Genomic DNA, 25114 nt, shown 5'->3' with positions numbered 1-25114 from the left:
AACAGATCCGTTTCCACGACTCTGGGTTTCGACAAAAGTTCAAATTTGCTTGTACAAAGTACAACAAGGTCAAGGGTAGCCAATGCATTACAAAGGTTTTGACGAGACAAAGTTATCCAAAAATCACAATTACGAGAAAAATTGTGCTCTTTGTATCTGTCTCTTAAAACACACATCGATAAAGAATTACCTTTGGTGTCGTTAAAACGTTTTAGTTCAGCTTTGGGAAAAGACATTTTGAACTGGCCGCGAGTCTTTTTCTTCTTCTTTCCAAAACCAAAGAGCCAATCTCTTTAGCCAATCGCTTTCCAAATTAAAATCTCGTCGTGAACGCGGAGACAAACATGTTCACTTCCGGTTGGATGTTTTGGGTTGGATGAAAATATTCGGGAAACGCGACTAACTACTTATCATCATGCCAGACAGTAAGGACGTGCTTTTTTGTATGCATTCATGTCTTTAACAATGTGTCTTAGATGCAAAGTGGCACCCTGATGTGTTTATATAGTGTTAGCAAGGATTTTCTCAATCAATAAGTAACCAACATTAGAGCCATATGTACTCGATGACTATACACGCTAATTGCTTTACCAACAGCTGGAGACATGCTAAATTAAGTTCCCTGCAAAATATTGTGGTCTAGGACCCCTTCAATGTTGAGATATGTTAATTTTCATTTTGATCTGGATCGTCCTATTTATAGATTTGCCAACAGAGGTAGCGTTGACGCAAGGGAAATAACTCCGCGTCTTTGTTTACATCCAAAGTTTTTGAGACTCTAAAACAAGCTGTAATGCATGTATATGGTCCGCGCATGGCGACATATCGTCATTACATGGTCTTATGGTGCGTTTGACATCGATTATGGGCAAACTACACTTTGTAAACACGGGAGCGCGTACATATGCCTTTAAATATCATCGGCCCCCTCCCTGGAGTCGTTTCACTCCCGTCTCGGCAGCAGTCTCCTTCCCATCTCCCCCCTTTCCCCGTCGCGATATAACCTTCGTGGTTGAAAACGACGTTAAACACCAAATAAAGAAAGAAAGAAAGCAGTCTCCTGCAGCGGGGCATGAGAGCCCCTTGAACGCACTCTCCCCTGTACATAGTTTTAACCTCCCCACCTTTTTAATCTCCGAAGCTAGCCACTCTCGGTAACAGTGACTCAACCGCAGGACTCTTGAGACGTTCGCAAAAACCCAGTCCGCTACGGAAGAAGAAGAAGAATGCGGAACACCTTAGTATGCGGGTTGGGGTCTTCTGTCAGTATGAGTATCAAAAAGATGTCTGGGGATGTCCAGATAAAAACCAGTCTGCATATGACTAGTGCTTGCATTAATAAATAATAGGAATGTTATTTCCAGTATCCATCTCTAAAAAATGCATCAAATGGTTGATTTAAAAATATTGCACCGTGGGTTATTCTCTCTCTCTGTCTCTGTCTGTCTGTCTCTCTCTCTCTCTCTCTCTCTCTCTCTCTCTCTCTCTCTCTCTCTCTCTCTCTCTCTCTCTCTCTCTCTCTCTCTCTCTCTCTCTCTCTCTCTCTCTCTCTCACTGTCTCTCACTGTCTCACACACAGACTGAGTACACACACACAAGATTAGACTCACTTTTGATGTTGTATTTTTTTGCAGGAGATTCTTCTGAGGTGTTTTCTAACCCTCTGCCGCCAACATCACGCAGAGACTCGAAGGATGACGGTGGTGATGATGCGTAAGCACTTCTATATTATTTCATTCCTTTTGGGCCTTTGAATCATTCTTTAATGTCTTCATTAATGTAGAAGTAGTAGGTTGCAATAGCATGCTCAAAAATGCTTCCTCAATATAAATCATCATTCATACAGTAGCCCTGAAAGTAAACAAAATGGTGTACTAGCCTTAGGCTAGTGATTCTGAAAATATATTAGCCAGAGAGCAAATTTTACTAGCCAAACCAACAATTTGTTTCAGCAACTTTACTCGCATTTGGCGAGTAGATGAACATTTCTACTCGCCAGTTACATGTTTCTACTCACGAGTAAAATACTCGCCACTTTCAGGCCTGTACAGGTAAAGTGTCTCAATAGTATTTTTTTCTTTTTCCAGCAGATTCTTTATGGTGTTACTGTTCGTGCTTTGTGCACTTTCAGGGGCTCACATCCGGACATTGGACATACACGGATATTTTTTCCAAATTTTATGTCCTATACATTTTTGAGTCACTTGAGAAAAAGTGACTCTATGTAATCGGTCAGTGTTAGTCTGTCCGGCCGGCCGGCTGGCCGGCCGGCCGTCCGTAGACACCACCTTAACGTTGGACTTTTCTCGGAAACTATCAAAGCGATCGGGCTCATATTTTGTTTAGTCGTGACCTCCAATGACCTCTACACTTTAACGATGGTTTCGTTGACCTTTGACCTTTTTCAAGGTCACAGGTCAGCGTCAAAGGAAAAATTAGACATTTTATATCTTTGACAAAGTTCATCGGATGTGATTGAAACTTTGTAGGATTATTCTTTACATCAAAGTATTTACATCTGTAGCCTTTTACGAACGTTATCAGAAAAACAAGGGAGATAACTAGCCTTTTCTGTTCGGCAACACACAACTTAACGTTGGGCTTTTCTCGGAAACTATAAAAGTGACCGGGCTCAAATTTTATGTGAACGTGACTCATTGTGTTGTGAATAGCAATTTCTTCCTGTCCATCTGATGCCTCATATAATATTCAGAACTGCGAAAGTGACTCGATCAAGCGTTTGCTCTTCTTGTTCATGCAAGAGGACATATATGTCCTTTTGTTTTTGTCACTAAGTGGTCATTGTCCGATTATTCTTTCATTTGATCGGGACATTGTCAGTACTTTCCAATTTGCAGTAGTTTGATTTGCTATTTTATCGATGTTATGCGAAGTGATGTGTTTCTCCAAGCAGACAAAACTTGGGGAGGTTTTATGTGCTTTTTATAGAAATGAGCTTCGATGGGTCGCAACTCTGAATGCTCCAAGCCGGTTAACAGTCTCCTTTCACGGTTGTTGTTTTTCGATAAAGCAACATGACAACAACAACAAAAATCCTATTGATTTATTTTTGTTCAGGACAAATGTCCTATCACTTTTGCATTGTCCAGGACATTTGTCCTATGCCACCTCTCATAGATGTGAGCCCCTTCACTTTTAACAACATTAGACAATGTGTTCCATGAGAGTGCAACCCGAACTGTTAGAAAAGGAATGTTTCGGGATGTATAAGTTTGTCTAAATTTGATTAAAAAAATGTTGGTTTAGGGTAACGTGACCCAAAAACATAGGGTCGGTAGGTAGGCTTTTTATTCTTTTTATTTTTGTATATTTTTTATTTAGTCGAGTTCGAAGAAGGTTACACTGTATTCTCTCAATGCAAACAGATGATTATCTATCTTTTTTTTATGTAAAAAGATAATCATCTATTGTGATGCTGTTTGTTGTTTTCAAGGCATCCACTTACAAATGAGGATTTCCGCAAGCTGCTCATGACCCCGCGTGGTCCCTCTTCGTCCTATTCTTCCACTGTCCGAGAGGCACAGAGAGAGTGAGTATTTTTGGTGCAACTTTTCGGTTCAGGGTTTAAATCCTGCTCAAATCACTGTACAATCATTGGGGTTGAAACAATAACATAACATTATTTACAGTGCGAGGTATGTGCGTGTAAAGTGGTTGTCCCTTCATTGCAGGTGGCCTGTCATCACAGGTATATTTTGGTCAAGATAATAGACGGGCGCAGTGGCCTAGTGGATAAGACATCGGCCTCCTAATCGGAAGTTCTTGAGTTCAAATCCCGGCCGTAGACGCCTGGTAGGTTAAGGGTGAAGACTTTTCCGGTCTCACAGGTCAAGTAATGTGCAGACCTGCTAGTGGCTTATCCCCCTTTGTGTGTTATCGCAAGTTCAAGACCAAGTGCGCACGGAAAAGATCCTGTAATCCATGTCAGAGTTTGATGGGTTATAGAAACACAAAAATATTCAGCATGCTTCCCCCGAAATCGGCGTATGCTGCCTGAATGGCGGGGTAAAAACGATCATACACATAAAACTCCACTCGTGCAAAAACATGAGTAAAGGTGGGAGTTTTAGCCCATGAACGAAGAAGAAGAAGAGGTCCAGAGAATAGTCAAAGGGGACATCAGAACGTGTCCTTGCCGGAAGTGTGAGGGGCCTCACATCACAGGCGCCTCTGGACTGTAACCAGACAAGAGTTGATTGTTTGACGATATTTTGTAATTGCGTTTAGAGCTTGTTGAGTGATTTCTTCATTTTTCTTATGAAATGTTCGTCATACTTGTTTACAGGCAGGCAGGCAGGATGTGCCAAAGAACATTTTTCATTTTTATGCAATATTTTAATGGACAATAAAGTGTTGTTATTGTTATTTTTGAACTTTTGTTGCAGTAGAGAACAAGAAAAAGAAGAAGATGAAGATGAGGACCCAGCGACAAGGAGAAAGAAGAAGAAGAGGTAATGCGGGCATCATCACAGTGTGTGTGCACATGCATCATCTATTGGGCATTTTTAAGTATAAACATCTTCCTCTCTCTTCTCCCTCTCTCTCTCTCTCTCTTTCCCTCTCTCTCTCTTTCCCTCTTTCTCTCTCTCTCTCTCTCTTTCTCTCTCTCTCTCTTTCTCTCTCTCTCTCTTTCCCTCTTTCTCTCTCTTTCCCTCTTTCTCTCTCTCTCTCTCTCTCTCTCTCTCTCTCTCTCTCTCTTTCTCTCTCTATGTCTCTCTCCCTATGTCTCTCTCTTTCTTTCTCTTGCTCTCTCTCTCTCTCTTTTCCTCTCTCTTTCCCTCTTTCTCTCTCTCTCTCTTTTTCTCTCTCTCTCGCTCTCTCTCTCTCTTTCTCTCTCCCTATGTCTCTCTCCCTATGTCTCTCTCTTTCTTTCTCTTGCTCTCTCTCTCTTTCTCTCTCTCTCTCTCTCTCTCTCTCTCTCTCTCTCTCTCTCTCTCTCTCTCTCTCTCTCTCTCTCTCTCTCTCTCTCTTTTGTATATATATTAACTTGTCTCTCTCACAGTCTCTGTCTGTTTTTTTACAGAAAGTTTTGGGTTTTCTTTACTTTCTGATTGAACCGTGCTATATCTGTGTCTGCATACTCAAAGTTTAAAGCGGGAGTTGAGGGAAACAACCATTGGCTCTTGTAACTGCAATTTGTCTGTTATCTCTCCTCTCCAGCTACTACGCAAAGCTCAAAAGAGACGAAGAGGAAAGACAAAAGGAACTGTCCGCCAGATACAGGGACAGAGTAAGTACAAGTACAAACTGACACTTGGTGATAAGAGAATTAGAATGTATTTTACATGTACAGTGGAACCCCCCTTTTGAGACCTCCAAAAATCTGAGAAAACTGGGTCTTATTAAGGAGGGAGCTTTAAAATAGGGGTCATTTTATGGAGGTTGTGAACAGAAAGTCTGAGAAAACAAGGTCTTAAAATGGAGTTCCACTGTACTACAAACTGACACTTTGTGATAAGAGAATTAAAATGTATTTACTTTTGTTTCTGCAGTGACTTATACACCCTCTTACCAAGCCACAGCTTTTCTTTTACAAGTGGTGTTCTTTTCTATGCAGGGGGTGGGGAGATAGCTCAGTCGGTAGAGCGCTGGCTTTGGAGATAGCTCAGTCGGTAGAGCGCTGGCTTTGGAGATAGCTCAGTCGGTAGAGCGCTGGCTTTGGAGATAGCTCAGTTGGTAGAGCGCTGGCTTTGGAGATAGCTCAGTTGGTAGAGTGCTGGCTTTGGAGATAGCTCAGTCGGTAGAGCGCTGGTTTTCAAACAGTCCATTGCTATCGGTGTAGGTTTCAATCCCTGGGTTCAGCTAGGGATTTATTTCCCCGAGTCAACGTTGTGCAGACTCTCCTTGGTGTCTGAACATTCCCGTTTGCATGCAGGCGCATGATAAAGATCGCAAGTTCACAGCGTAAGTCTCAGGGTTAGAAAACCACACATATATATACATGTAGAAAAAGGGTAGTGCCATACTGTGTGACAGCTTGCTTTCCATGTGGATAAAGGAACTTACATTTCTATCAGGATAATACCAACCTTACCTATCTATGTTAGGGACACTGGCTTAGTTTGACTTTGAAGAAACAGTCACAACAGCTTTTTTTGCTTAATGTGTGCAGAGAATAAGAAACATTGTAGGTCAGTGTCATATTAAAAACATAAAATGCTGTACATTCAGTGATTAATAATTTGCACTAAAAATCAACATTAAACAGATGCCTCCAGCTGTCATCTGCATATAAAGGTTCATAAAGCAGTCTTACATTTATTATTATATACATGTAGTTTTAATTTTTGCATCATTATTTTGTTGTGCCCTTGGTTTTCTTAGTAAAAATGTAATACATATTGGTCACATGAACTGTTATCTAGTTTCTACAGTGAGTTATTACGTACTATGCATTGCACAAACATCTCACATCAGCTGAAGAGGTTGGGCGGGGATGTAGCTCAGTTGGTAGCGCGCTGGATTTGTATCCAGTTGGCCGCTGTCAGCGTGAGTTCGTCCCCACGTTCGGCGAGAGATTTATTTCTGAGAGTCAACTTTGTGTGCAGACTCTCCTCGGTGTCCGAACACCCCCCGTGTGTACACACAAGCACAAGACCAAGTGCGCACGAAAAAGATCCTGTAATCCATGTCAGATTTCGGTGGGTTATAGAAACACGAAAATACCCAGCATGCTTCCTCCGAAAACGGCGTATGGCTGCCTAAATGGCGGGGTAAAAAAACGGTCATACACGTAAAATTCCACTCGTGCAAAAAACACGAGTGTACGTGGGAGTTTCAGCCCACGAACGCAGAAGAAGAAGAAGCTGAAGAGGTTGGTTTGAAAGTACAGGGCCCGGTAGTTCAGTTGATGGGGCACTGGACCTGTGATCCGCAGGTCACGGATTCGAATCCGTAAAAGACCTCGGTCATACTGCCAAAGGTGCAGGTGGCTGATTACACCTGGGTAGTGCGACTCATGTTGCTGCTAGATTTCCACGGGAAGGAAGCTATCCAAATTTCCCAGTGATGGGATAATAAAAAAATAAAAATGAAAAAAATGAAATGTATGTGGCGAATGTATGTTGTCACCAGGCAAGGGAGAGAAGAGACGGGCAGGGTATCGACCAACCTGATTCCCTCAGCACCACCGCCGACTACAGAGCTGTCGCTCCTGATGCAAAGTCGTAAGTTCATCCTTTCTTTCTCCGTTCATCTTCTTCTTCTTCAGCGTCCAACGGTTGTGTCACTCATTGTCTTAAGCCTACTACTAACTACATCCAAACCAAGGCGAACTAGCTAGTTCGGCGAACTTTGCACAACGTCATCAAATCAGGGGTTTCCCCTATTTTTGTGTTTCTGCTGCAACGTTCTAGGTTCGCTAACTTTACACTACATCATCAAATCAAATCATTGTACATGTACTTGACTGGGAGGCGGGTCCTTTCAAAAGTGTGCTGTTCACTTTGTATTCATTTGCATTTGTTTGTTTGTTAAATTAAAGTCAGAGGATACATACATGCAAATCCGATGGTGATGTACAGTAGAAGCCCTCCTCCCTTCCAATCTAAACCCCCCCCCCCCCCCCCCCAGCTTAAGCCTGATTTTCTAACTATTTTGGAGGTCTAGATTAGGGGGGTTCCCACTGTGTGAATGATGCATTAATATGGAACTATTCTCGTGTCTTAACATTTTGATTTTATCTTTTATTGTAATAATATCACCTTGTAATGATTTTCTCGACACTTTTCACATGCCGATAGGGTGGAGAACTACGCTGAAAGAAGAAAGCAGATGATTCAGGAGTCCAAATACCTTGGCGGTGACATGGAGCACACTCACTTGGTCAAAGGCTTGGACTTCGCACTGCTGGACAAAGTAAGTACAGTGGTACAGTGAAGCCTACCTTTAAACACACACACACACACACACACCCCCCCCCCCCCCTGCTCCCCAATTTAAGACTTACTCCCTTTTAAAACCTGGTTTTCTTAGACTTTCTGTTCAAAACTTCTTTAAATTTACCCCCATTTTCAGACCTGATTTTTCTCAGATATTTGGAGGTCTTAAAAGGGGGTTCTACATTTACTTCTGTTCTAAGACCTCTCCGGGGCGGGGATGTAGCTCAGTCAGGGCGGGGATGTAGCTCAGTCAGGGCGGGGATGTAGCTCAGTCAGGGCGGGGATGTAGCTCAGTCAGGGCGGGGATGTAGCTCAGTCAGGGCGGGGATGTAGCTCAGTCAGGGCGGGGATGTAGCTCAGTCAGGGCGGGGATGTAGCTCAGTCAGGGCGGGGATGTAGCTCAGTCAGGGCGGGGATGTAGCTCAGTCAGGGCGGGGATGTAGCTCAGTCAGGGCGGGGATGTAGCTCAGTCAGGGCGGGGATGTAGCTCAGTCAGGGCGGGGATGTAGCTCAGTCGGTAGCGCGCTGGATTTGTATCCAGTTGGCCGCTGTCAGCGTGAGTTCGTCCCCACGTTCGGCGAGAGATTTATTTCTCAGTCAACTTTTTGTGCAGACTCTCCTCGGTGTCCGAACACCCCCCTGTGTGTACACGCAAGCACAAGACCAAGTGCGCACGAAAAAGATCCTGTAATCCATGTCAGAGTTCGGTGGGTTATAGAAACACAAAAATACCCAGCATGCTTCCTCCGAAAGCGGCGTATGGCTGCCTAAATGGCGGGGTAAAAACGGTCATACACGTAAAATTCCACTCGTGCAAAAAACACGAGTGTACGTGGGAGTTTCAGCCCACGAACGCAGAAGAAGAAGAAGAAGAAGACCTCTCCAACTCTGAGAAAATCAGGTCTTCCAAAGGCGGTCCAGTGAAACCCCCCTTTTAAGACTCCCTGCATTTTAAGACCCTGTTTTCTCATATATTCTGTTGATAACCTGTGTAAATGTACCCCCATTTTAAGACTCCCTCCTTTTTCAGACCTCAATTTCTCAGACTTTTTTTGTCTTCAAAGAGGGGTTCCACTGTAGCATTATTTGTAATGCAGAATCTTATGGTACAACTACCGGCACGGTTGGCCTAGTGGTAAGGCGTCCGCCCCGTAATCGGGAGGTCGTGGGTTCGAACCCCGGCCGGGTCATACCTAAGACTTTAAAATTGGCAATCTAGTGGCTGCTCCGCCTGGCGTCTGGCATTATGGGGTAAGTGCTAGGACTGGTTGGTCCGGTGTCAGAATAATGTGACTGGGTGAGACATGAAGCCTGTGCTGCGACTTCTGTCTTGTGTGTGGCACACGTTATATGTCAAAGCAGCTCCACCCTGATATGGCCCTTCGTGGTCGGCTGGGCGTTAAGCAAACAAACAAACAAAAATGGTACAACTGGAAACGCCCTGTATAAGTTTGGAAGTGATCTGACGGCCTTTTCCTTGGGTTGTTATCCTTTTATCCCTTCTGTTTGGAATTCACTGCCCGCTGACCTTCGCAGTTGTTCTTCCCTATCTCAGTTCAAATCAAAACTAAAAACACACCTTTTCCGCCAAACATTTACCGTGAAATACGTTTTCAAGCCGGGTTCGTTCCTCATGGTCACTTTTGTCCCATGTTCTGTACATAGTTTTTCACGTATGTTTTTTGCGCACGCTTTTTGACGCTTTGATGTGCGCATGAGTGCGTATGTTTGTGATAATGTATTATTGTGCAATGTGTTTTATGTAGTGCGTGTGTGTGCCCGTGCGTGTGTTTGTGATTATATTTTATAGAGCAATGTGTTATTCATTGATATGTGTGTGATGTGTTATAGAGCAATGTGTTAGTCATTGATATGTGTGTGATGTGTTACAGAGCAATGTGTTATTCATTGATATGTGTGTGATGTTTTACAGAGCAATGTGTTATTCATTGATATGTGTGTGATAACGTTTTATAGAGCAATGTGTTATTCATTGATATGTGTGTGATAACGTTTTATAGAGCAATGTGTTATTCATTGATATGTGTGTGATAACGTTTTATAGAGCAATGTGTTATTCATTGATATGTGTGTGATAACGTTTTATAGAGCAATGTGTTATTCATTGATATGTGTGTGATAACGTTTTATAGAGCAATGTGTTATTCATTGATATGTGTGTGATAACGTTTTATAGAGCAATGTGTTATTCATTGATATGTGTGTGATAACGTTTTATAGAGCAATGTGTTATTCATTGATATGTGTGTGATAACGTTTTATAGAGCAATGTGTTATTCATTGATATGTGTGTGATAACGTTTTATAGAGCAATGTGTTATTCATTGATATGTGTGTGATAACGTTTTATAGAGCAATGTGTTATTCATTGATATGTGTGTGATAACGTTTTATAGAGCAATGTGTTATTCATTGATATGTGTGTGATAACGTTTTATAGAGCAGTGTGTTATTCATTGATATGTGTGGGATTGCACTGTATATGATGTTATGTTGTCGTAGTATGTTGATTGTACGGCGCTTTGAGCAGGGTTAAACCCTGGATACATGCGCTAAATAAATATTATGCATTATTATTATTATTATTATTATTAAAACAGCCTGACAAATAAATGTCGCACCTCACTAGCCAACTGCATCAGTTGTCATTGTGTCTAGTTAATAACATTTTGTTTGTTTTCTTGATGATGATTTTTGCTTTGACCAGGTTCGCGCAGAAATCAACTACAAGGAGAGGGAAGATGAAGAGGAGATGGAAGATGTTTTCACCCAGAGCAAGTGAGTTCTGCATCTTGCTTTTGGTTACAGAGGAATCTCCATTACAAAAAAAACCCACAAAAAAACCAAAAAAAGTTTATTCCTCAAGTTTTGCCCCACCCCAACCCGTTTTGAAGATTGTTTATTCAGGTCTTCTGTGTATTATGTCTGTAAGTCTACCTTCATTTTAGGAATTTATCTTGCGACTGCCATAATACTGATCGATTAAATACTTTGCAATAATAACAAAATCAACACTGAGGAAAACAACCCTTGTGTATTGCCCCCTTGAATTGCAACAAGAGGATTGCTTCCCCTCATATTTGGTATGGTTGTTAGCTTGTGTGCTATGTTTATTCATTGTATTTTTTAATTAAGTTCTTCCGGCAGTCGAAGGGTTAAAACTTAATTTTCTTTGTTTGTCGCAGTCGTGAAAGTTTTTTTAAGTTTATTTTACTGTGTCTCCTTTTTCAAAAGAGTCAAATAATGGCTTCCCATGTGACTGTTGTATCAAAACTGTCTAGAATTATGTGAAACAGCAAAAAAAGATGCTTTTTAAGACCTTTTTACTACTTTCAGCTCTGCTTTAAACATAGTGTGCTTTCTGGTGAATTTTAATTTTTTGTTATGGAGACTGTGCCAAAAGGTCAGGTGTCATGTCTACTGTCCCGAATGACACACGATTGCTGACATTTCACCATTGCCAACAGAATAAACAAATAAGAAATAGGTAGAAAATGAATGTGAAAACTGACTTTAATTGTTGATCAGTATTTTCTATACCACTAACAAATAATCTACTTGCACATAGCTGTTTGGCAAATGTATGTTGCATGGGACACACTGACATGAAAGTGGAAGATGTTTTTCCCTCTAGAGAAACTACATATCAAGTTACACTTTTTGTGCTCTTCCATTCCAGTTGGCAATCAATTGTTAACGCATGTTATTAGAAAAAATAGAACGAAAACAGATTAGATAGAATGAAAAATGTACTGGTGATGTCATTTGGGACATACTGACATGAAAACGTCACCTTTTGGCACAGTCTCTATGCCTTTTTTTTTTTATTCTGTCAGTATTTTTGTCACAATGCTGTATTGGTTATAGCGTAGTTTTGTTATTCACTGAATTGTGTGGCTTTTTCAGTTCTGTTTGATTTATTTTTTGTAATTTACTTTATTGTACTGCTTTTTTCAGAGAAGAAGAGGACCCTGAGGAGAAGATACAGTTCAAGACAAAAATAGGTATGCATTGCTTTATAACACAAAGATAGGTATGCATTGCTTTATAACACAAAGATAGGTATGCATTGCTTTATAACACAAAGATAGGTATGCATTGCTTTATAACACAAAGATAGGTATGCATTGCTTTATAACACAAAGATAGGTATGCATTGCTTTATAACACAAAGATAGGTATGCATTGCTTTATAACACAAAGATAGGTATGCATTGCTTTATAACACAAAGATAGGTATGCATTGCTTTATAACACAAAGATAGGTATGCATTGCTTTATAACACAAAGATAGGTATGCATTGCTTTATAACACAAAGATAGGTATGCATTGCTTTATAACACAAAGATAGGTATGCATTGCTTTATAACACAAAGATAGGTATGCATTGCTTTATAACACAAAGATAGGTATGCATTGCTTTATAACACAAAGATAGGTATGCATTGCTTTATAACACTGGAAAACTGTGGATTAATGTTATTGGTTGTAATGAGGTATACATGAGTTATGATGAGAAAATCAGTGTGAGAGAGCTATATATATAGAGAGAGAGTGTGTGTGCGTGTGTATGCGTGTGTGTGTGTAAGGTAAATTTACTAGAGAAATAATCATGTGTTTTCATGTCAAGGTCTCTGCAATAAAAATCATAATTATTAATAAGAGGATTAATGCTATTCATGTAGTTGATTTTATAAACTCTGACTTTTTATATTTAGTCAAGTTTTGACTAAATATTTTAACATCGAGGGGGAATCGAAACGAGGGTCGTGGTGTATGTGCGTGCGTGTGTGCGTGCGTGTGTGTGTGTGTGTGTGTCTGTGTGTGTGTGTAGAGCGATTCAGACTAAACTACTGGACCGATCTTTATGAAATTTGACATGAGAGTTCCTGGGTATGGAATCCCCGAACGTTTTTTTCATTTTTTTGATAAATGTCTTTGATGACGTCATATCCGGCTTTTCGTGAAAGTTGAGGCGGCACTGTCACGCCCTCATTTTTCAACCAAATTGGTTCAAATTTTGGTCAAGTAATCTTCGACGAAGCCCGGGGTTCGGTATTGCATTTCAGCTTGGTGGCTTAAAAATTAATTAATGACTTTGGTCATTAAAAATCGGAAAATTGTAAAAAAAAATAAAAATTTATAAAACGATCCAAATTTACGTTTATCTTATTCTCCATCATTTGCTGATTTCAAAAACATATAAATATGTTATATTCGGATTAAAAACAAGCTCTGAAAATTAAATATATAAAAATTATTATCAAAATTAAATTGTCGAAATCAATTTAAAAACACTTTCATCTTATTCCTTGTGGGTTCCTGATTCCAAAAACATATAGATATGATATGTTTGGATTAAAAACACGCTCAGAAAGTTAAAACAAAGAGAGGTACAGAAAAGCGTGCTATCCTTCTTAGCGCAACTACTACCCCGCTCTTCTTGTCAATTTCACTGCCTTTGCCATGAGCGGTGGCCTGACGATGCTACGAGTAAAATGGCATTGCGTTCATGAGTTTCATTCTGTGAGTTCGACAGCTACTTGACTAAATATTGTATTTTCGCCTTACGCGACTTTTTGTTTTTGTTGTTTTGTATTTACCTTACCTTGCCATTGTTCTTGCCAGGACGCAACATTTACCGCACACTGTTCAAGACCAGGCCCCCAGAGCGGAACGAGCTGTTTCTGCCGAAGAGAATGGCGTACGTCGTTGACCTTGAGGATGAATTTGGAGACTTTGAAATTCCCAACACTGTCATTCGCAGCAAAGCTGACTGCCCAAGTCTTGAGGTGGGTGAAAAAAATTGCATATGATTTTAGAATGATGTTTTGTTTTATACTGTGGCTAGTCGCAGGGGTTTCATCATAAAATCATTCTGTCATTGAAAATGTGTTTTGTTGTTGGTTTTGAATGACAGAATGTATGATGAATTTTCAGTGGGGAACTTGAGCAGTTCCCGGCGGTATAGTGAAACCCCCCTTTAAGATCTCCAAAACGATGGGCGCTGTGGTGGGGTGGTAAGACGTCGGCCTCTTGATCGGAAGGTCGTGAGTTCTAATCCCGGCCGCGGCCGCCTGGTGGGTTAAAAGTGGAGATTTTTCCGATCTCCCAGGTCAACGCAAGCACAAGACCAAGTGCACACGGAAAAGATCCTGAAATCCATGTTGGAGTTCGGGTGGTTATGGAAACACGAAAATACCCAGCATGCCTACCCAACGAAAGCGGAGTGAAGCTGACTATGCTCTCAGAGTATAGTGTAGGGAACCCAAATGGGCAAACAAGCTCACACGTCACCAGAATTTCTGAAAGGCTGAAGAAGAAGAAGAAATGACAGAATGTATGATGAATTTTCAGTGGGCAACTTGACCAGTTCCTGCTGGTACAGTGAAAACCCCCTTTAAGATCTCCAAAACTCTGAGGAAATGAGGTCTTAGAAAGGAGGGAGTCGTAAAATGGGGGTGCCTACTGCATTTGCCGGGTTTGGCAGACCCTTGATTTTTACCCCCTATGCCAAGGAAGGTGCCTCAAAAGAACAGTTCACGTCCCAGCTGCAGTACAAGAAAAAAAGACAATCATCAAAAACAAGAGGAAAACCAGAGCGGAGAAAGATGACTACCACCTGCTCCAACGTGAAGAACAAGTCGTCCTACTCAGACTTCGCACTGGACATAACAGACTAAACCATCATATGGCCACAAAGCTGAAGCTAGTTCCCTCCCCCCTATGTCCATGTGGCAAGAATCAGACAGCAGAGCACATCCTGCAGGCTTGTCCATACCACAGTGCTCTGAGGGACACCACCTGGCCAGAGGAGACAGCGCTACAAAAGAAGCTATACGGCCCCAAAGAGGACTTGGAGAGGACAGCACGTTTCGCCCTGCAGTCCGGACTGACGATCTAACAGCGAACCACAAGAAGAAGAAGAAGATGGGGGTACATTTACACAGGTTATCAACAGAAAATCTGTGAAAACGGAGTGGGAGACGGTGTTAAAAGGGGGTGTCACTGTGAAAAATAATTCCTCTCAAAATTTGATGCATCAGTTACTGATGATGCCAGTCTTGAAGCCACTAATTATCAGGCCTGGGAATGACACACCTTTCGTCGTAAAAGAGCCTCCGTGTGCCCTTAAAAATGCTTAAAACGCAAAAATTTTCCCGTCAGTACTCCCAAACCACTTTTACTCATTCCCAGGCCTGACTTACATTTCTATATTTATGAGTAACGGCAAGGGAATTACTGAGCATCCTTGTGTCATGCAAGTACGGGCTCTGTATTCTTTGCAAACCCCCTTTTAGGATCCCCCTATTTCAAACTTCATCCATTTTTAGACCCTGCTTGATTTTGGATTTTCTCTTCATAATTTCTTTAATTTTAACTTCAATATAAAGACACTCCTTTGGGCGGGGATATAGCTCAGTCGGTAGCGCGCTGGATTTGTATCCAGTTGGCCGCTGTCAGCATGAGTTCGTCCCCACGTTCGGCGAGAGATTTATTTCTCAGAGTCAACTTTGTGTGCAGACTCTCCTCGGTGTCCGAACACCCCCGTGTGTACACGCAAGCACAAGACCAAGTGCGCACGAAAAAGATCCTGTAATCCATGTCAGAGTTCGGTGGGTTATAGAAACATGAAAATACCCAGCATGCTTCCCCCGAAAGCGGCGTATGGCTGCCTAAATGGCGGGGTAAAAAACGGTCCTACACGTAAAATTCCACTCGTGCAAAAAACACGAGTGTACGTGGGAGTTTCAGCCCACCAACGCAGAAGAAGAAGAAGACACTCATTTGAAGACCAGATTTCCTACGTTTTTATTAAGGTCTCAAAAATGGGTGGTCCACTTTGCACATTGTTCCATTCACGTTTGTGTTTATATTTGCATTTTGTTTTCAGACTACGACAACTCTCACGACCAATGACATTGTCATCAACAAGCTGACGCAGATTCTCTCCTACCTGCGTCAAGGCAAGCGAGAGCAGAAGAAACTCAAGAAGAAGGAGAAAGGTAAGACATTTATGTCACAAATTTGTGGGCTCAATGTGCATTAATATAGTATGTATATCATCTATATGGTTGACTCGGCATTGGCTGACGTCAAGGAACTTGATGGCGGGGGTGGAAGTGTTAATCGTGAATATATGATGGGGTGGGGGGTGCTGGGTCGCGGTAATCAGCAAAGCATTGTCTTTGTGAAATGCAGTGCGTTCAGTATCTTTCTGCGAGTTTGACAGATTGACTAAATGTATAAATTTTGCTTTACGCGACTTGTTTTTTATTTTCAATACTGACTGAAATTTTCTTTGCAGGAAAAGTGAAGGAGGAAGAAAAGCCAAGTAGAGACAAGGGCTTACCCATGGAGGACAGGTAACTTGGATATTTCTTGTCATCATTTAATAGATTTAAGGCATATTTCTTGTCATCATTTAGATGATCTAAGGCCAGAGATTGCATGCACGGAATATTGCTCCGAAAACGTATTTTGGGTTCCCAGCATTTTTAGCATTTTTAGCACTTTGAACACCATAGAATCATGTGCAATGTAATTTTGTCATTGTCAACCTCTTTCTTGCAATAAAATGATCATTTTCAAAGTATTTTATCAACACACTTTTTCTGAAGAGGCTTCACATGGGTTGGTAGCTCTGGTTTTTGATCTCTTGATCATCTGTGATTGCAGCATCTATGGGGGAGACGTTGGGGAGTATATCCCGTCCTTTGTCAAACCCAAGGACAAGAAAGATCGCAAAGACAGAGACAGAGACAAGGACAGAGACCGTGATCCGCGAGACAGAGAGCGTCGGGACAGAGACCACGAACGGGACAGAGAGAGGCGAGATCATGAGCGTGATCGGGACAGAGATCGAGACAGGGACAGAGAGCGCGGAAGGGACAGAGATCGAGACAGAGAGCGAGGACGGGACAGAGATGGAGAGAGGGCCCGTGAGCGAGAGAGACAGAGGAAGTCTTACTTTGAAAAACCGGCTGAGGAGGTGAGAGAATGTGAAGGCTTTTTGTTCTGCAGTATTTTATCTTCTTATTTTTGTTTGATGCAGAGGAAGGGGGCCGGTAGCTCAGTTGATAGAGCACTGGACTTGTGATCCTAAGGTCATGGGTTTCCATCCAGGCCGGGACGGACTTGAGTCAACTTTATGTGCAGACTCAGAGACCCATGTCCCACACTCATGTCACCACAGTGGCACGTAATTGACCTTGATCATTGTGCCAGAAGTGCAGGTGGCTGGTTACACCTAAACACACACACACCTGGGTAGCGCCACTCTGTTACTGCTAGCTTTCCACTGGGAGGAAGCCACTCAAATTTCCCAGCTATGGGATAATAGGGCAAATTAAATGAAAGAAAAAATGTGAACATCAAGTACTTGAGTTCTCTGTAAGTTACACCTGCTTTCAAAAAAAAGAAAGGTACTTTAGATTGTTTAGCTCTTTAAAAGGGGTAAAAAGCAAGGAGATAAAAGTTGGTAATGAACATCACACCACACCACACCACACCACACCACACCAACCCCACACCAACACCACACCACACCACCACACCTCACCACACCACACCACACCAACACAACACAACACACACACAATCTGTTGTTGGTTACAGCTGTCCGTTGGCAATGGCATTTGGTTCTTTGTGTTTTATGCCTCTGACATTCTTTTCTCGTTATTTCAGGATGAAGAAAAAGAAAAGCCTTCTCAGACAGCGAGGGATCTGGTGCGAACCATAAATGACAGGTTTAAGGTGAGGATCTTTGTTAGGCCAAAAAAAAAAAATTGTCTGTTTAGGGTAACCCGACCGACCCTATCGATTTGGCGCCGACCCAAAAACTTTTTTTTGATTTCAAAAAAAAAAAAAAAAAAAAAAGAGGTAAAAATGCTAAAAAGAGACATTTGGCGTTTCTTTCTCTCCCTTTCTCTCTGTTTTATTTATACGTTAGTTTTGAAACATGTATTCATCAAATATAAGAAGTGAATGTTCAGCCAACATAGCATTTACAAAAAAAAAACCAAAAAACAAAAAAAAACAAAAAAAACCTTTACCTACCTACCGACCCTACTTTTTTTGGTCATGTTACCCTAAACAGACAATTTTTTTTTTTTGGCCTTAGATGCATTCAAGAAAATGTTCTATTGTAATGTATTCATTCTAATGGACAATACAGTGTTATTTTGTACTTTTTGTTGTTGAACAGTAACTAGAAGCAAATGTGTGTGTGTGTGTGTGTGTGTGTGTGTGTGTGTGTGTGTGTGTGTGTGTGTGTGTGTGTGTTTGTGTTGATATCAAAAGTTGAAAGTTTCAAAGATTTATTTTGTACTTTTATTTGTTGAACAGTGACTAAGAACAAATGTGTGTGTGTGTGTGTGTGTGTGTGTGTGTGTGTGTGTAAAAACCTGAAAGTTTGACAGATTTATGTTGTATTTTTCAGGGTTACGCTGAGTTGGAGGAGGAGAAAAAAAAGTAAGTTACAACTTTTATCTATTTCCATATAAGTTTTTCAATAAAGTGTTCACTATATCAAACTTTTGTTTTAGTGGATTGTATTTAGTCGAAGTCCGTTTAGAAAATGGTAATTTGTATTCCAAATTTAGTTTTTTTTATTCACACTCAGTGCTTTAATGTTTATGTTTTTAATTGCGTGGTTAAAAAAACAACAGGTTGTTTGTTTGAGAGTCAGTTTAGACAATTGTATAACAAATTTTGCTTAAATATTCACACTCAGTGCTTTAATGTTTATGTTTTTATTTTCATGATAAAAAAAAACCCACAACAAACGTATTGATAGTTTAGAGTCAGTTTTGAACATTTTATTCCAAATGTTTTTTTGCGTTGATATTCAGTACTTCAATACACAAATTCTGGAAATAACTCTGCTAGGTTTTTATGTGTTGTGGAGGAGTGCATACTCTTGGAAAATATGAGTTTTCTGCATGCTATTGTCAACAAGTGGTTAATATTTTGTAGGAATATTGTTATGTTATTTTCCAGAATGTATGTGTTTGATGTTATGTGAAAGAGTATGTTCTTATTCATAGTTTATATGGGCAGAGATTACTGTGGTTTGCGCTTTATAAACTGTCATTATTATAATTTAAGTTATTGAGACATCCCAGTGCACTAAGAGATTTATAGAACAAATCGAGAAAATTCATTATTGAACGAAGCGCATAGCGCTGAGTTCAATAATTATTTTCGAGATTTGCTCTATAAATCCCTAAGTGCACTGGGATTGTTTCAATAACGATATTGTCAGTACCGCCAGAGAAAAAAGAAGATTCAAAACGCACATTTTGCAACGCGCATTTGGATAGGCGTAACTGTGTGGTCAGGTTTGTGTCAGATCTACTTTTGTGTGGGCTGTCTCAAGTGTGTCGTGCTTTCGTCACACGCAAACTCTTGTTTTAATTTCTGTTGGTAAATTCCAGTGTAGCGTTAAGCTAAAAAGTGATGATCTTTCATACAGACCTCATTTAAACTCGGAGAAAGGACTGTGCTCTTAGTTATTTGCGATTCGAAACCTTCATCGAGCTTCGACAGATTGACTGTGCAGAGTGTTGCCCCTTGAATTGACTCCATGGCCACGGTTAGCACATTTTCAAAGTAAATGTGGTATGTTTCTCGTGTACTCATCGGGGAGTCTGGTACTTATATATGAACGGTAAGAATACTCTGAACTCTACAGGTATTATATCCCCATCGTTTGTTTGTTCACATTCGACCAACATGTTAATTTGCAGCGGGGTTTATGTTGTCTGCTAGGCGGCTAGGGCAATCGAACCACTGCACTGCAGTCTCATTTAAAAAACAAAAATTGCTCGTCTGCACGCATGAGGCAGGCTGGTAATAAGTTTTATACATGGTAAGAACGTTCTTAACCCTACACGTTTTCGATTCCAATTGTTGTTGCCTTGAAATAATAATTCGGAAACCATTCATTGCAGTCGTATTTCAGTGTAGTCTACTATAACAGAGTCTTGCTGGTACGTTATCGGAATAACACTTGTGTTTTGTGTTTGCCGCTGGGAATTTTATACTAACTCATCATTTGGTAATGTGGTTAATAAGCTACATGCCACTAACACGGCATATGAGAAGAATCTTTGCAAGTCAAAACGAGAAGAGACCATTGTGGAAGAGACACAGCCGCTTCTATTTTTAGATCAGTGGGATTCACTGTGGCACAGGCGCCTGCGATCTGTCAGAAAAAACACACTTCTGCTTTGAGCCGCAGGAAATTTATTGTTACTTTTTGGTAAGGTGGAGAATATAAGCTACATGTCATTAATTAATTCTGAGGATGAGAGTACAGTCTCGCTTTGGCAAAGGGCGTAAGAATACGCTCTGTGAAAAAGTTAGCGCACTCTTGGAGTTAGCGCACTCCAAGAGTGCGCTAACAGATTTAAGCGCATCGCCATTAGCCAATCAACTGGTTCACATCAGTCATGTGACACCAGTACTTAGTGACAATAATAATAATTATTATTATTATTATTACTATTATTATATTATTATTGTGCAGACTGACAGCCAAGGTGGAGGAAGATCGCATCAAGAAGCTGAAGGCCAAGACAGAGATCGACAGTTACGCTGAATGCTATCCTGGGTAAGTCCAGTAAGCAGGCTGCAGTTTACGTCATGCTCTGTAGAAAATTAACAAGAAACAAGAATTGTGCAACAAGAGTAAATGACAGTTATGAGGATGAAAGTCACTTTTTCATTTCAATGCTGCTTGTTCTCTCGGGTGCCAGGAGATTGGTTCCGCGTTACCCTCACTTTTGTTGCACATGTCGTTTGCATTTACAGCGCTTACGTCCCTTAGTTTCTCAGATTTTGAAATAGCGCTCTACCTCATTTGATTTAGATTAACAAGATACAAGCTGATAAATACCCAAAAGCTCAAAAGACGACCAACAATTGCACATTACAAAGACTGCTATCAGAGGACACTCTTGCGACCAGTTGAAAGTGGCCTGTCAGGAGAAGTATATTTTGGTAGAGGACGACAGAAGGTGTCCTTTCAATATTATTCAATCTGTGATGCTTCTGTTCACCGACCGGCTCATAACTATTTTAAGATTTGCACCATAAAAACACTTATTATTTATTCAAATGTTCATAAAACACCCTTATTATCATTCAATCTTCAATGCTGTTTTTCACCGACCAACCTTGACTGTCGTCAACAGCATGATGGAGTCGGCCGACGCAATCGACGATTCTGACGACGAGGCCGACTACACCAAGATGGACCAAGGCAACAAGAAGGGGCCGGTCGGCAGATGGGACTTTGACACACAGGAAGAATATAGCAGCTACATGTCCAGCAGGGAGGCCTTGCCAAAGTATGTGATGTTTGTTTGGGTGTTTTTTTTTGGGGGGGGGGGGGGTTGTGGGAGGGGGGAGTCAGGAGATTTTGACATGCAGAAGGAATACAGCAGCTTCATATCCAGCTGAGAGGTCTTGCCCAAGTGATGGTGTATTTTGGGCTGTTGTTATCGGTGAAAGATGGGTGGCAGTAGCGGTGTGTGTGTGTGTGTGTGTGTGTGTGTGTGTGTGTGTGTGTGTGTGTGTGTGTGTGTTACATTTCCAGCAGAGGCCTTGCCTAAGTCAGTGACTAATGATTGCTGTGGATGTTGTAGATGTTGATTTCTGGGGGAGGGGTGTGTTTGTGTGTGTGTGTGTTGGTGTGTGTGTTGGTGTGTGTGTGTTACATTTCCAGCAGAGGCCTTGCCAAAGTCAGTGACTAATGATTGCTGTGGATGTAGTAGATGTTGAGTACTGGGGGAGGGGTGTGTGTGTGTGTGTGTGTGTGTGTGTTGGTGTGTGTGTGTGTGTGTGTGTGTGTTGGTGTGTGTGTGTGTTGGTGTGTGTGTGTGTGTGTGTGTGTTGGTGTGTGTGTGTGTTGGTGTGTGTGTGTGTGTTGGTGTGTGTGTGTGTGTGTGTGTGTGTGTGTGTGTGACTGCCATGAGGAAAGTGTGGATGAGGTAAAAAAAAAAAATTAGTGTACAAGTATTTGTGTGAGTGTGTGTGTGTGTGTGTGTGTGTGTGTGTGTGTGTGTGTGTGTGTGTGTGTGTATGATAGTAGCTTTTCTTAAGTTTTTTGTGTGGATGTGGGGAGATGGACAGCTAAAGGCAAGACTGTCTCATGCACTAGTCCAGGGCATAGTGTGCACTTGTGTGAATCATGGCTTTTTTGTTTAAAGTTGCAGCTGTTTTATGAGGTGAATATTATGCTTGATTTTCTTTTCTTTGGAAACAAAAATCAACAAATTTGTGTTGTAATGGTATGTCTTGCACGTTTCTTCCTCTTTAGAGGTTTTCTTTTTACACTTTCTTTTATTTAATTTTACGTTATTTTATTATTTGCAGAGCTGCCTTCCAGTACGGTGTCAAGATGTCTGACGGACGCAAGACGCGGCGAGGGGGGCCTAAAGACGAAAAAGCAAAACTGGACCGAGAGTTGCAGCAGATCAACAGAATCATTGAAAAACGCAAGCTTCCCGTTGGAGAAGGATCGTCCAAGAAACCTAAATACTGAATGGCTTTTTCTTTGAGACCGCTTGTTTTAAGCCTTTTTCCGTTTTAAGATCTTATTTGTCAGATTTTCTGTGAGTAAAAACTGCAAAATGACCACCTTTTGAAGACTTGCTTTCTTTTAAGACTTAATTTTTGTGATCTAAACGACAAAGTGACTGTGAAGCTTTCAGAAGCAAAACTTCTGTATTGTATTGTGCTGTCCTTGTATTGGCGAGTACAGAATTCCTTTGGTTTGTGAAATTTTTAAATTTTCGTGGAAAGGAAGTTCAACTGGATCTTCATTTTAAGATTTGCTTTGCTTTCCGTACACAGTGACCATAATTTGGAATCTGCTATGGTTAGATTAGTTTGGTTTTAGGAAGATTGCAAGTAAAGATGTGTGTGTGTGTCCGTGTGTGAATGTGTATGCATATTGGTGCATACTGGGCAGAGCAGTAAAGGGGAAAAACTTTGCATGTAGGAGTTCATAGGCTTACTGTATGCAGACATTTTAACATTATAGTTATTTGTTTATGATGTACTTTGGGGTCTACAATGTAGGTTTTTTAGTACAGATTTTGTAGTTCTTTTTACAAATCATTCATTTTGAAAAATGTCCAAGTTATAGCCCTTAACAGACAGATACAGTAATTTTGAATGACTTCAGTGTTTGTGAAATAAGTTCGAAATTGCCCTTCTTGTATTTTTAAGTCAGGAGTTCTTTGTTTTTGAAAAATTTCTGGATAGTACAATTTTGATAAAAACGAACTTAACTTGTGTCAATTATAAATGTATACTTTTTTGTGGGTCAATTTTGTGTTGTGTGTGGTCGTCCGCAGGTCTGAGCAGTTAAAAAGATTTGAATACCTGACAAAGTAGTTCCATGCAGTTATGAGGGTTCTTTATAATTGTGTTCATATAAAAACCCACTTTTACCAATGTTTGAAAACAGTTTGTTTAAATAAAAAAAAATTGCCAATGCAAGGAACATTGATTGGAACTGTCATATTACAGATAAATGTGTGTGAAGAAATCAAATTGAGTTGTCTTTCATGTGGACGAATGTTACAAAGTGTAATAGAGTGAACACATCAAAACATGACTGTGCAATCTTGCATGCTGTCAATCAAGAGGAGCAAATGCTCAGACGACTCGCCTTTGTCATCTGCTGCCATAAACTCTCAAGAAAGCTATCATTTTATTCTGTGACCTTATAAATTTGACATGGGTCATCCAAACCCAGAGTGTGGTCATTTTGAGTAAGAAGAATCAAATGTTATACAATGTATCATGTAGTTTGTCCGTTTTTTGTATACTTAAATCTTGAAACTTTGAACACTTTTGGGGCAGCCTGTTGCTGACTTCTTCAGGATGGTAATGACGAGCAAGGAATGACAGCACATGATGTTTAAGTATTGTCATGATGGAAAGTATGTCATCTTTTGTGTGCGTTTTTTCTTTCGCGCTCTAGCATTCTCTGTCTGTTTCCTCACACACACGCACACACACACACACTCTCTCTCTTTGATAGTAGCCACCAGGCAGCCATATCAACATACAGAGACTAGTCTTGTGATTGAGACAATGAATGCACTGTCTAAAATGTATTTCAATAAGCACAACCACAAAGCACACACACTCTCTCATTCTCAACAATACATTTTTTTTGGTACAATCTGGCATATGTTCAATTATTTTTCTGAATAAAATTCTGCATACTCATCATTCAAAGTACTCGGCACATGGAAGATGGTACGGAGCAGCAGAATCTATTCAGTGCATCCTGCATTCATCCTCGCGAAAAGCACCAGTATTTACAAAAGAGAAAAATCAGAAAACAAATCTTTCTTTCCACATACTTCTGTACAACATTTCATTTACCAAAGATGGTAATTCTGCACATGCACACATGCGGGGAAAAAAAAAGTACCGAAAGAGGCTGCCATTTTTGTCAGAGCGAACATGCCCCCAACAAAGCAACATCATTGAACAAAAGTTTGATTCAATGCAATAGACATCAAACAGAGTGCCAGTTACTTAGACCGATTGGAATGCTGGGTAAAACTGAGCACTTTGAATTCGCATAAACTTAGACTTAATAATTAAGCAGACATGAATAATCAACATGTTAATCAAAAATCAACCTAAACCCACACAGCGCGCAACACATTAGGTTAAAGTAACCCTCCAGCTTGTTTCATCTCCACAAGTTTAGGTACTGCAAGCATGGGTATACCAAATTTGGAGAGCGAGAGAGAGGGGGGGGGGGAGAGAGAGAGAGAGAAAAGGGAGAGAGGGGGAGAGAGAGAGAGCAAACTATGCATACATGTACATACACGTGAGCCTGACAGCACAACCATTTATGTCCGTTGAAGCGGACCCCACCTCCACCACCGTTTTGTTCATTGTACAAGCCTTTGTTTCACAAGGCAAGCTTGAGCGAGGACAACCTGTGAGGGTGAGCAAATCAAGTCAAAAGCTGACCCACACAGCATGCAACAAATAAGCTAACACTACAATTCTAGTACCGAAAGCCAAACATCTCATCATGCCTCCAGGAGACCTAGCCTTGTTATAGTAGAAGGCCACAGAGCTAAATTTAGCGTTGCCAGCTCTAGAAACTAGAGCTAAATCTGCCTTAAGATCTAACGCCATGTAGCAT

General features: G+C 40.9%; 1 protein-coding gene across 1 annotated transcript; it reads left to right on the top strand.

Annotated features, from left to right (window-relative positions):
- The first annotated feature begins 334 nt into the window (after positions 1-334).
- Positions 335-23490, top strand: LOC138968425 (protein Red-like). The gene is made up of 18 exons (XM_070341007.1): positions 335-425; positions 1635-1713; positions 3455-3550; positions 4407-4472; positions 5182-5251; positions 7096-7187; positions 7764-7878; positions 10630-10700; positions 11880-11926; positions 13552-13715; positions 15818-15929; positions 16232-16289; positions 16603-16915; positions 17611-17679; positions 18365-18396; positions 20456-20539; positions 21123-21278; positions 22306-23490. Exons 1-18 carry the CDS (start codon positions 416-418, stop codon positions 22472-22474), a joined length of 1803 nt encoding a protein of 600 aa, XP_070197108.1. The 5' UTR covers positions 335-415; the 3' UTR covers positions 22475-23490.
- The last annotated feature ends 1624 nt before the right edge of the window (positions 23491-25114 follow it).

The sequence above is a fragment of the Littorina saxatilis genome, linkage group LG6 (assembly GCF_037325665.1).
Source record: "Littorina saxatilis isolate snail1 linkage group LG6, US_GU_Lsax_2.0, whole genome shotgun sequence".
Classification (NCBI taxonomy): Eukaryota; Metazoa; Mollusca; class Gastropoda; order Littorinimorpha; family Littorinidae; genus Littorina; species Littorina saxatilis.
Note: the sequence above shows the minus strand (reverse complement) of the source record. Positions and strands in the feature narration are given on the sequence as shown.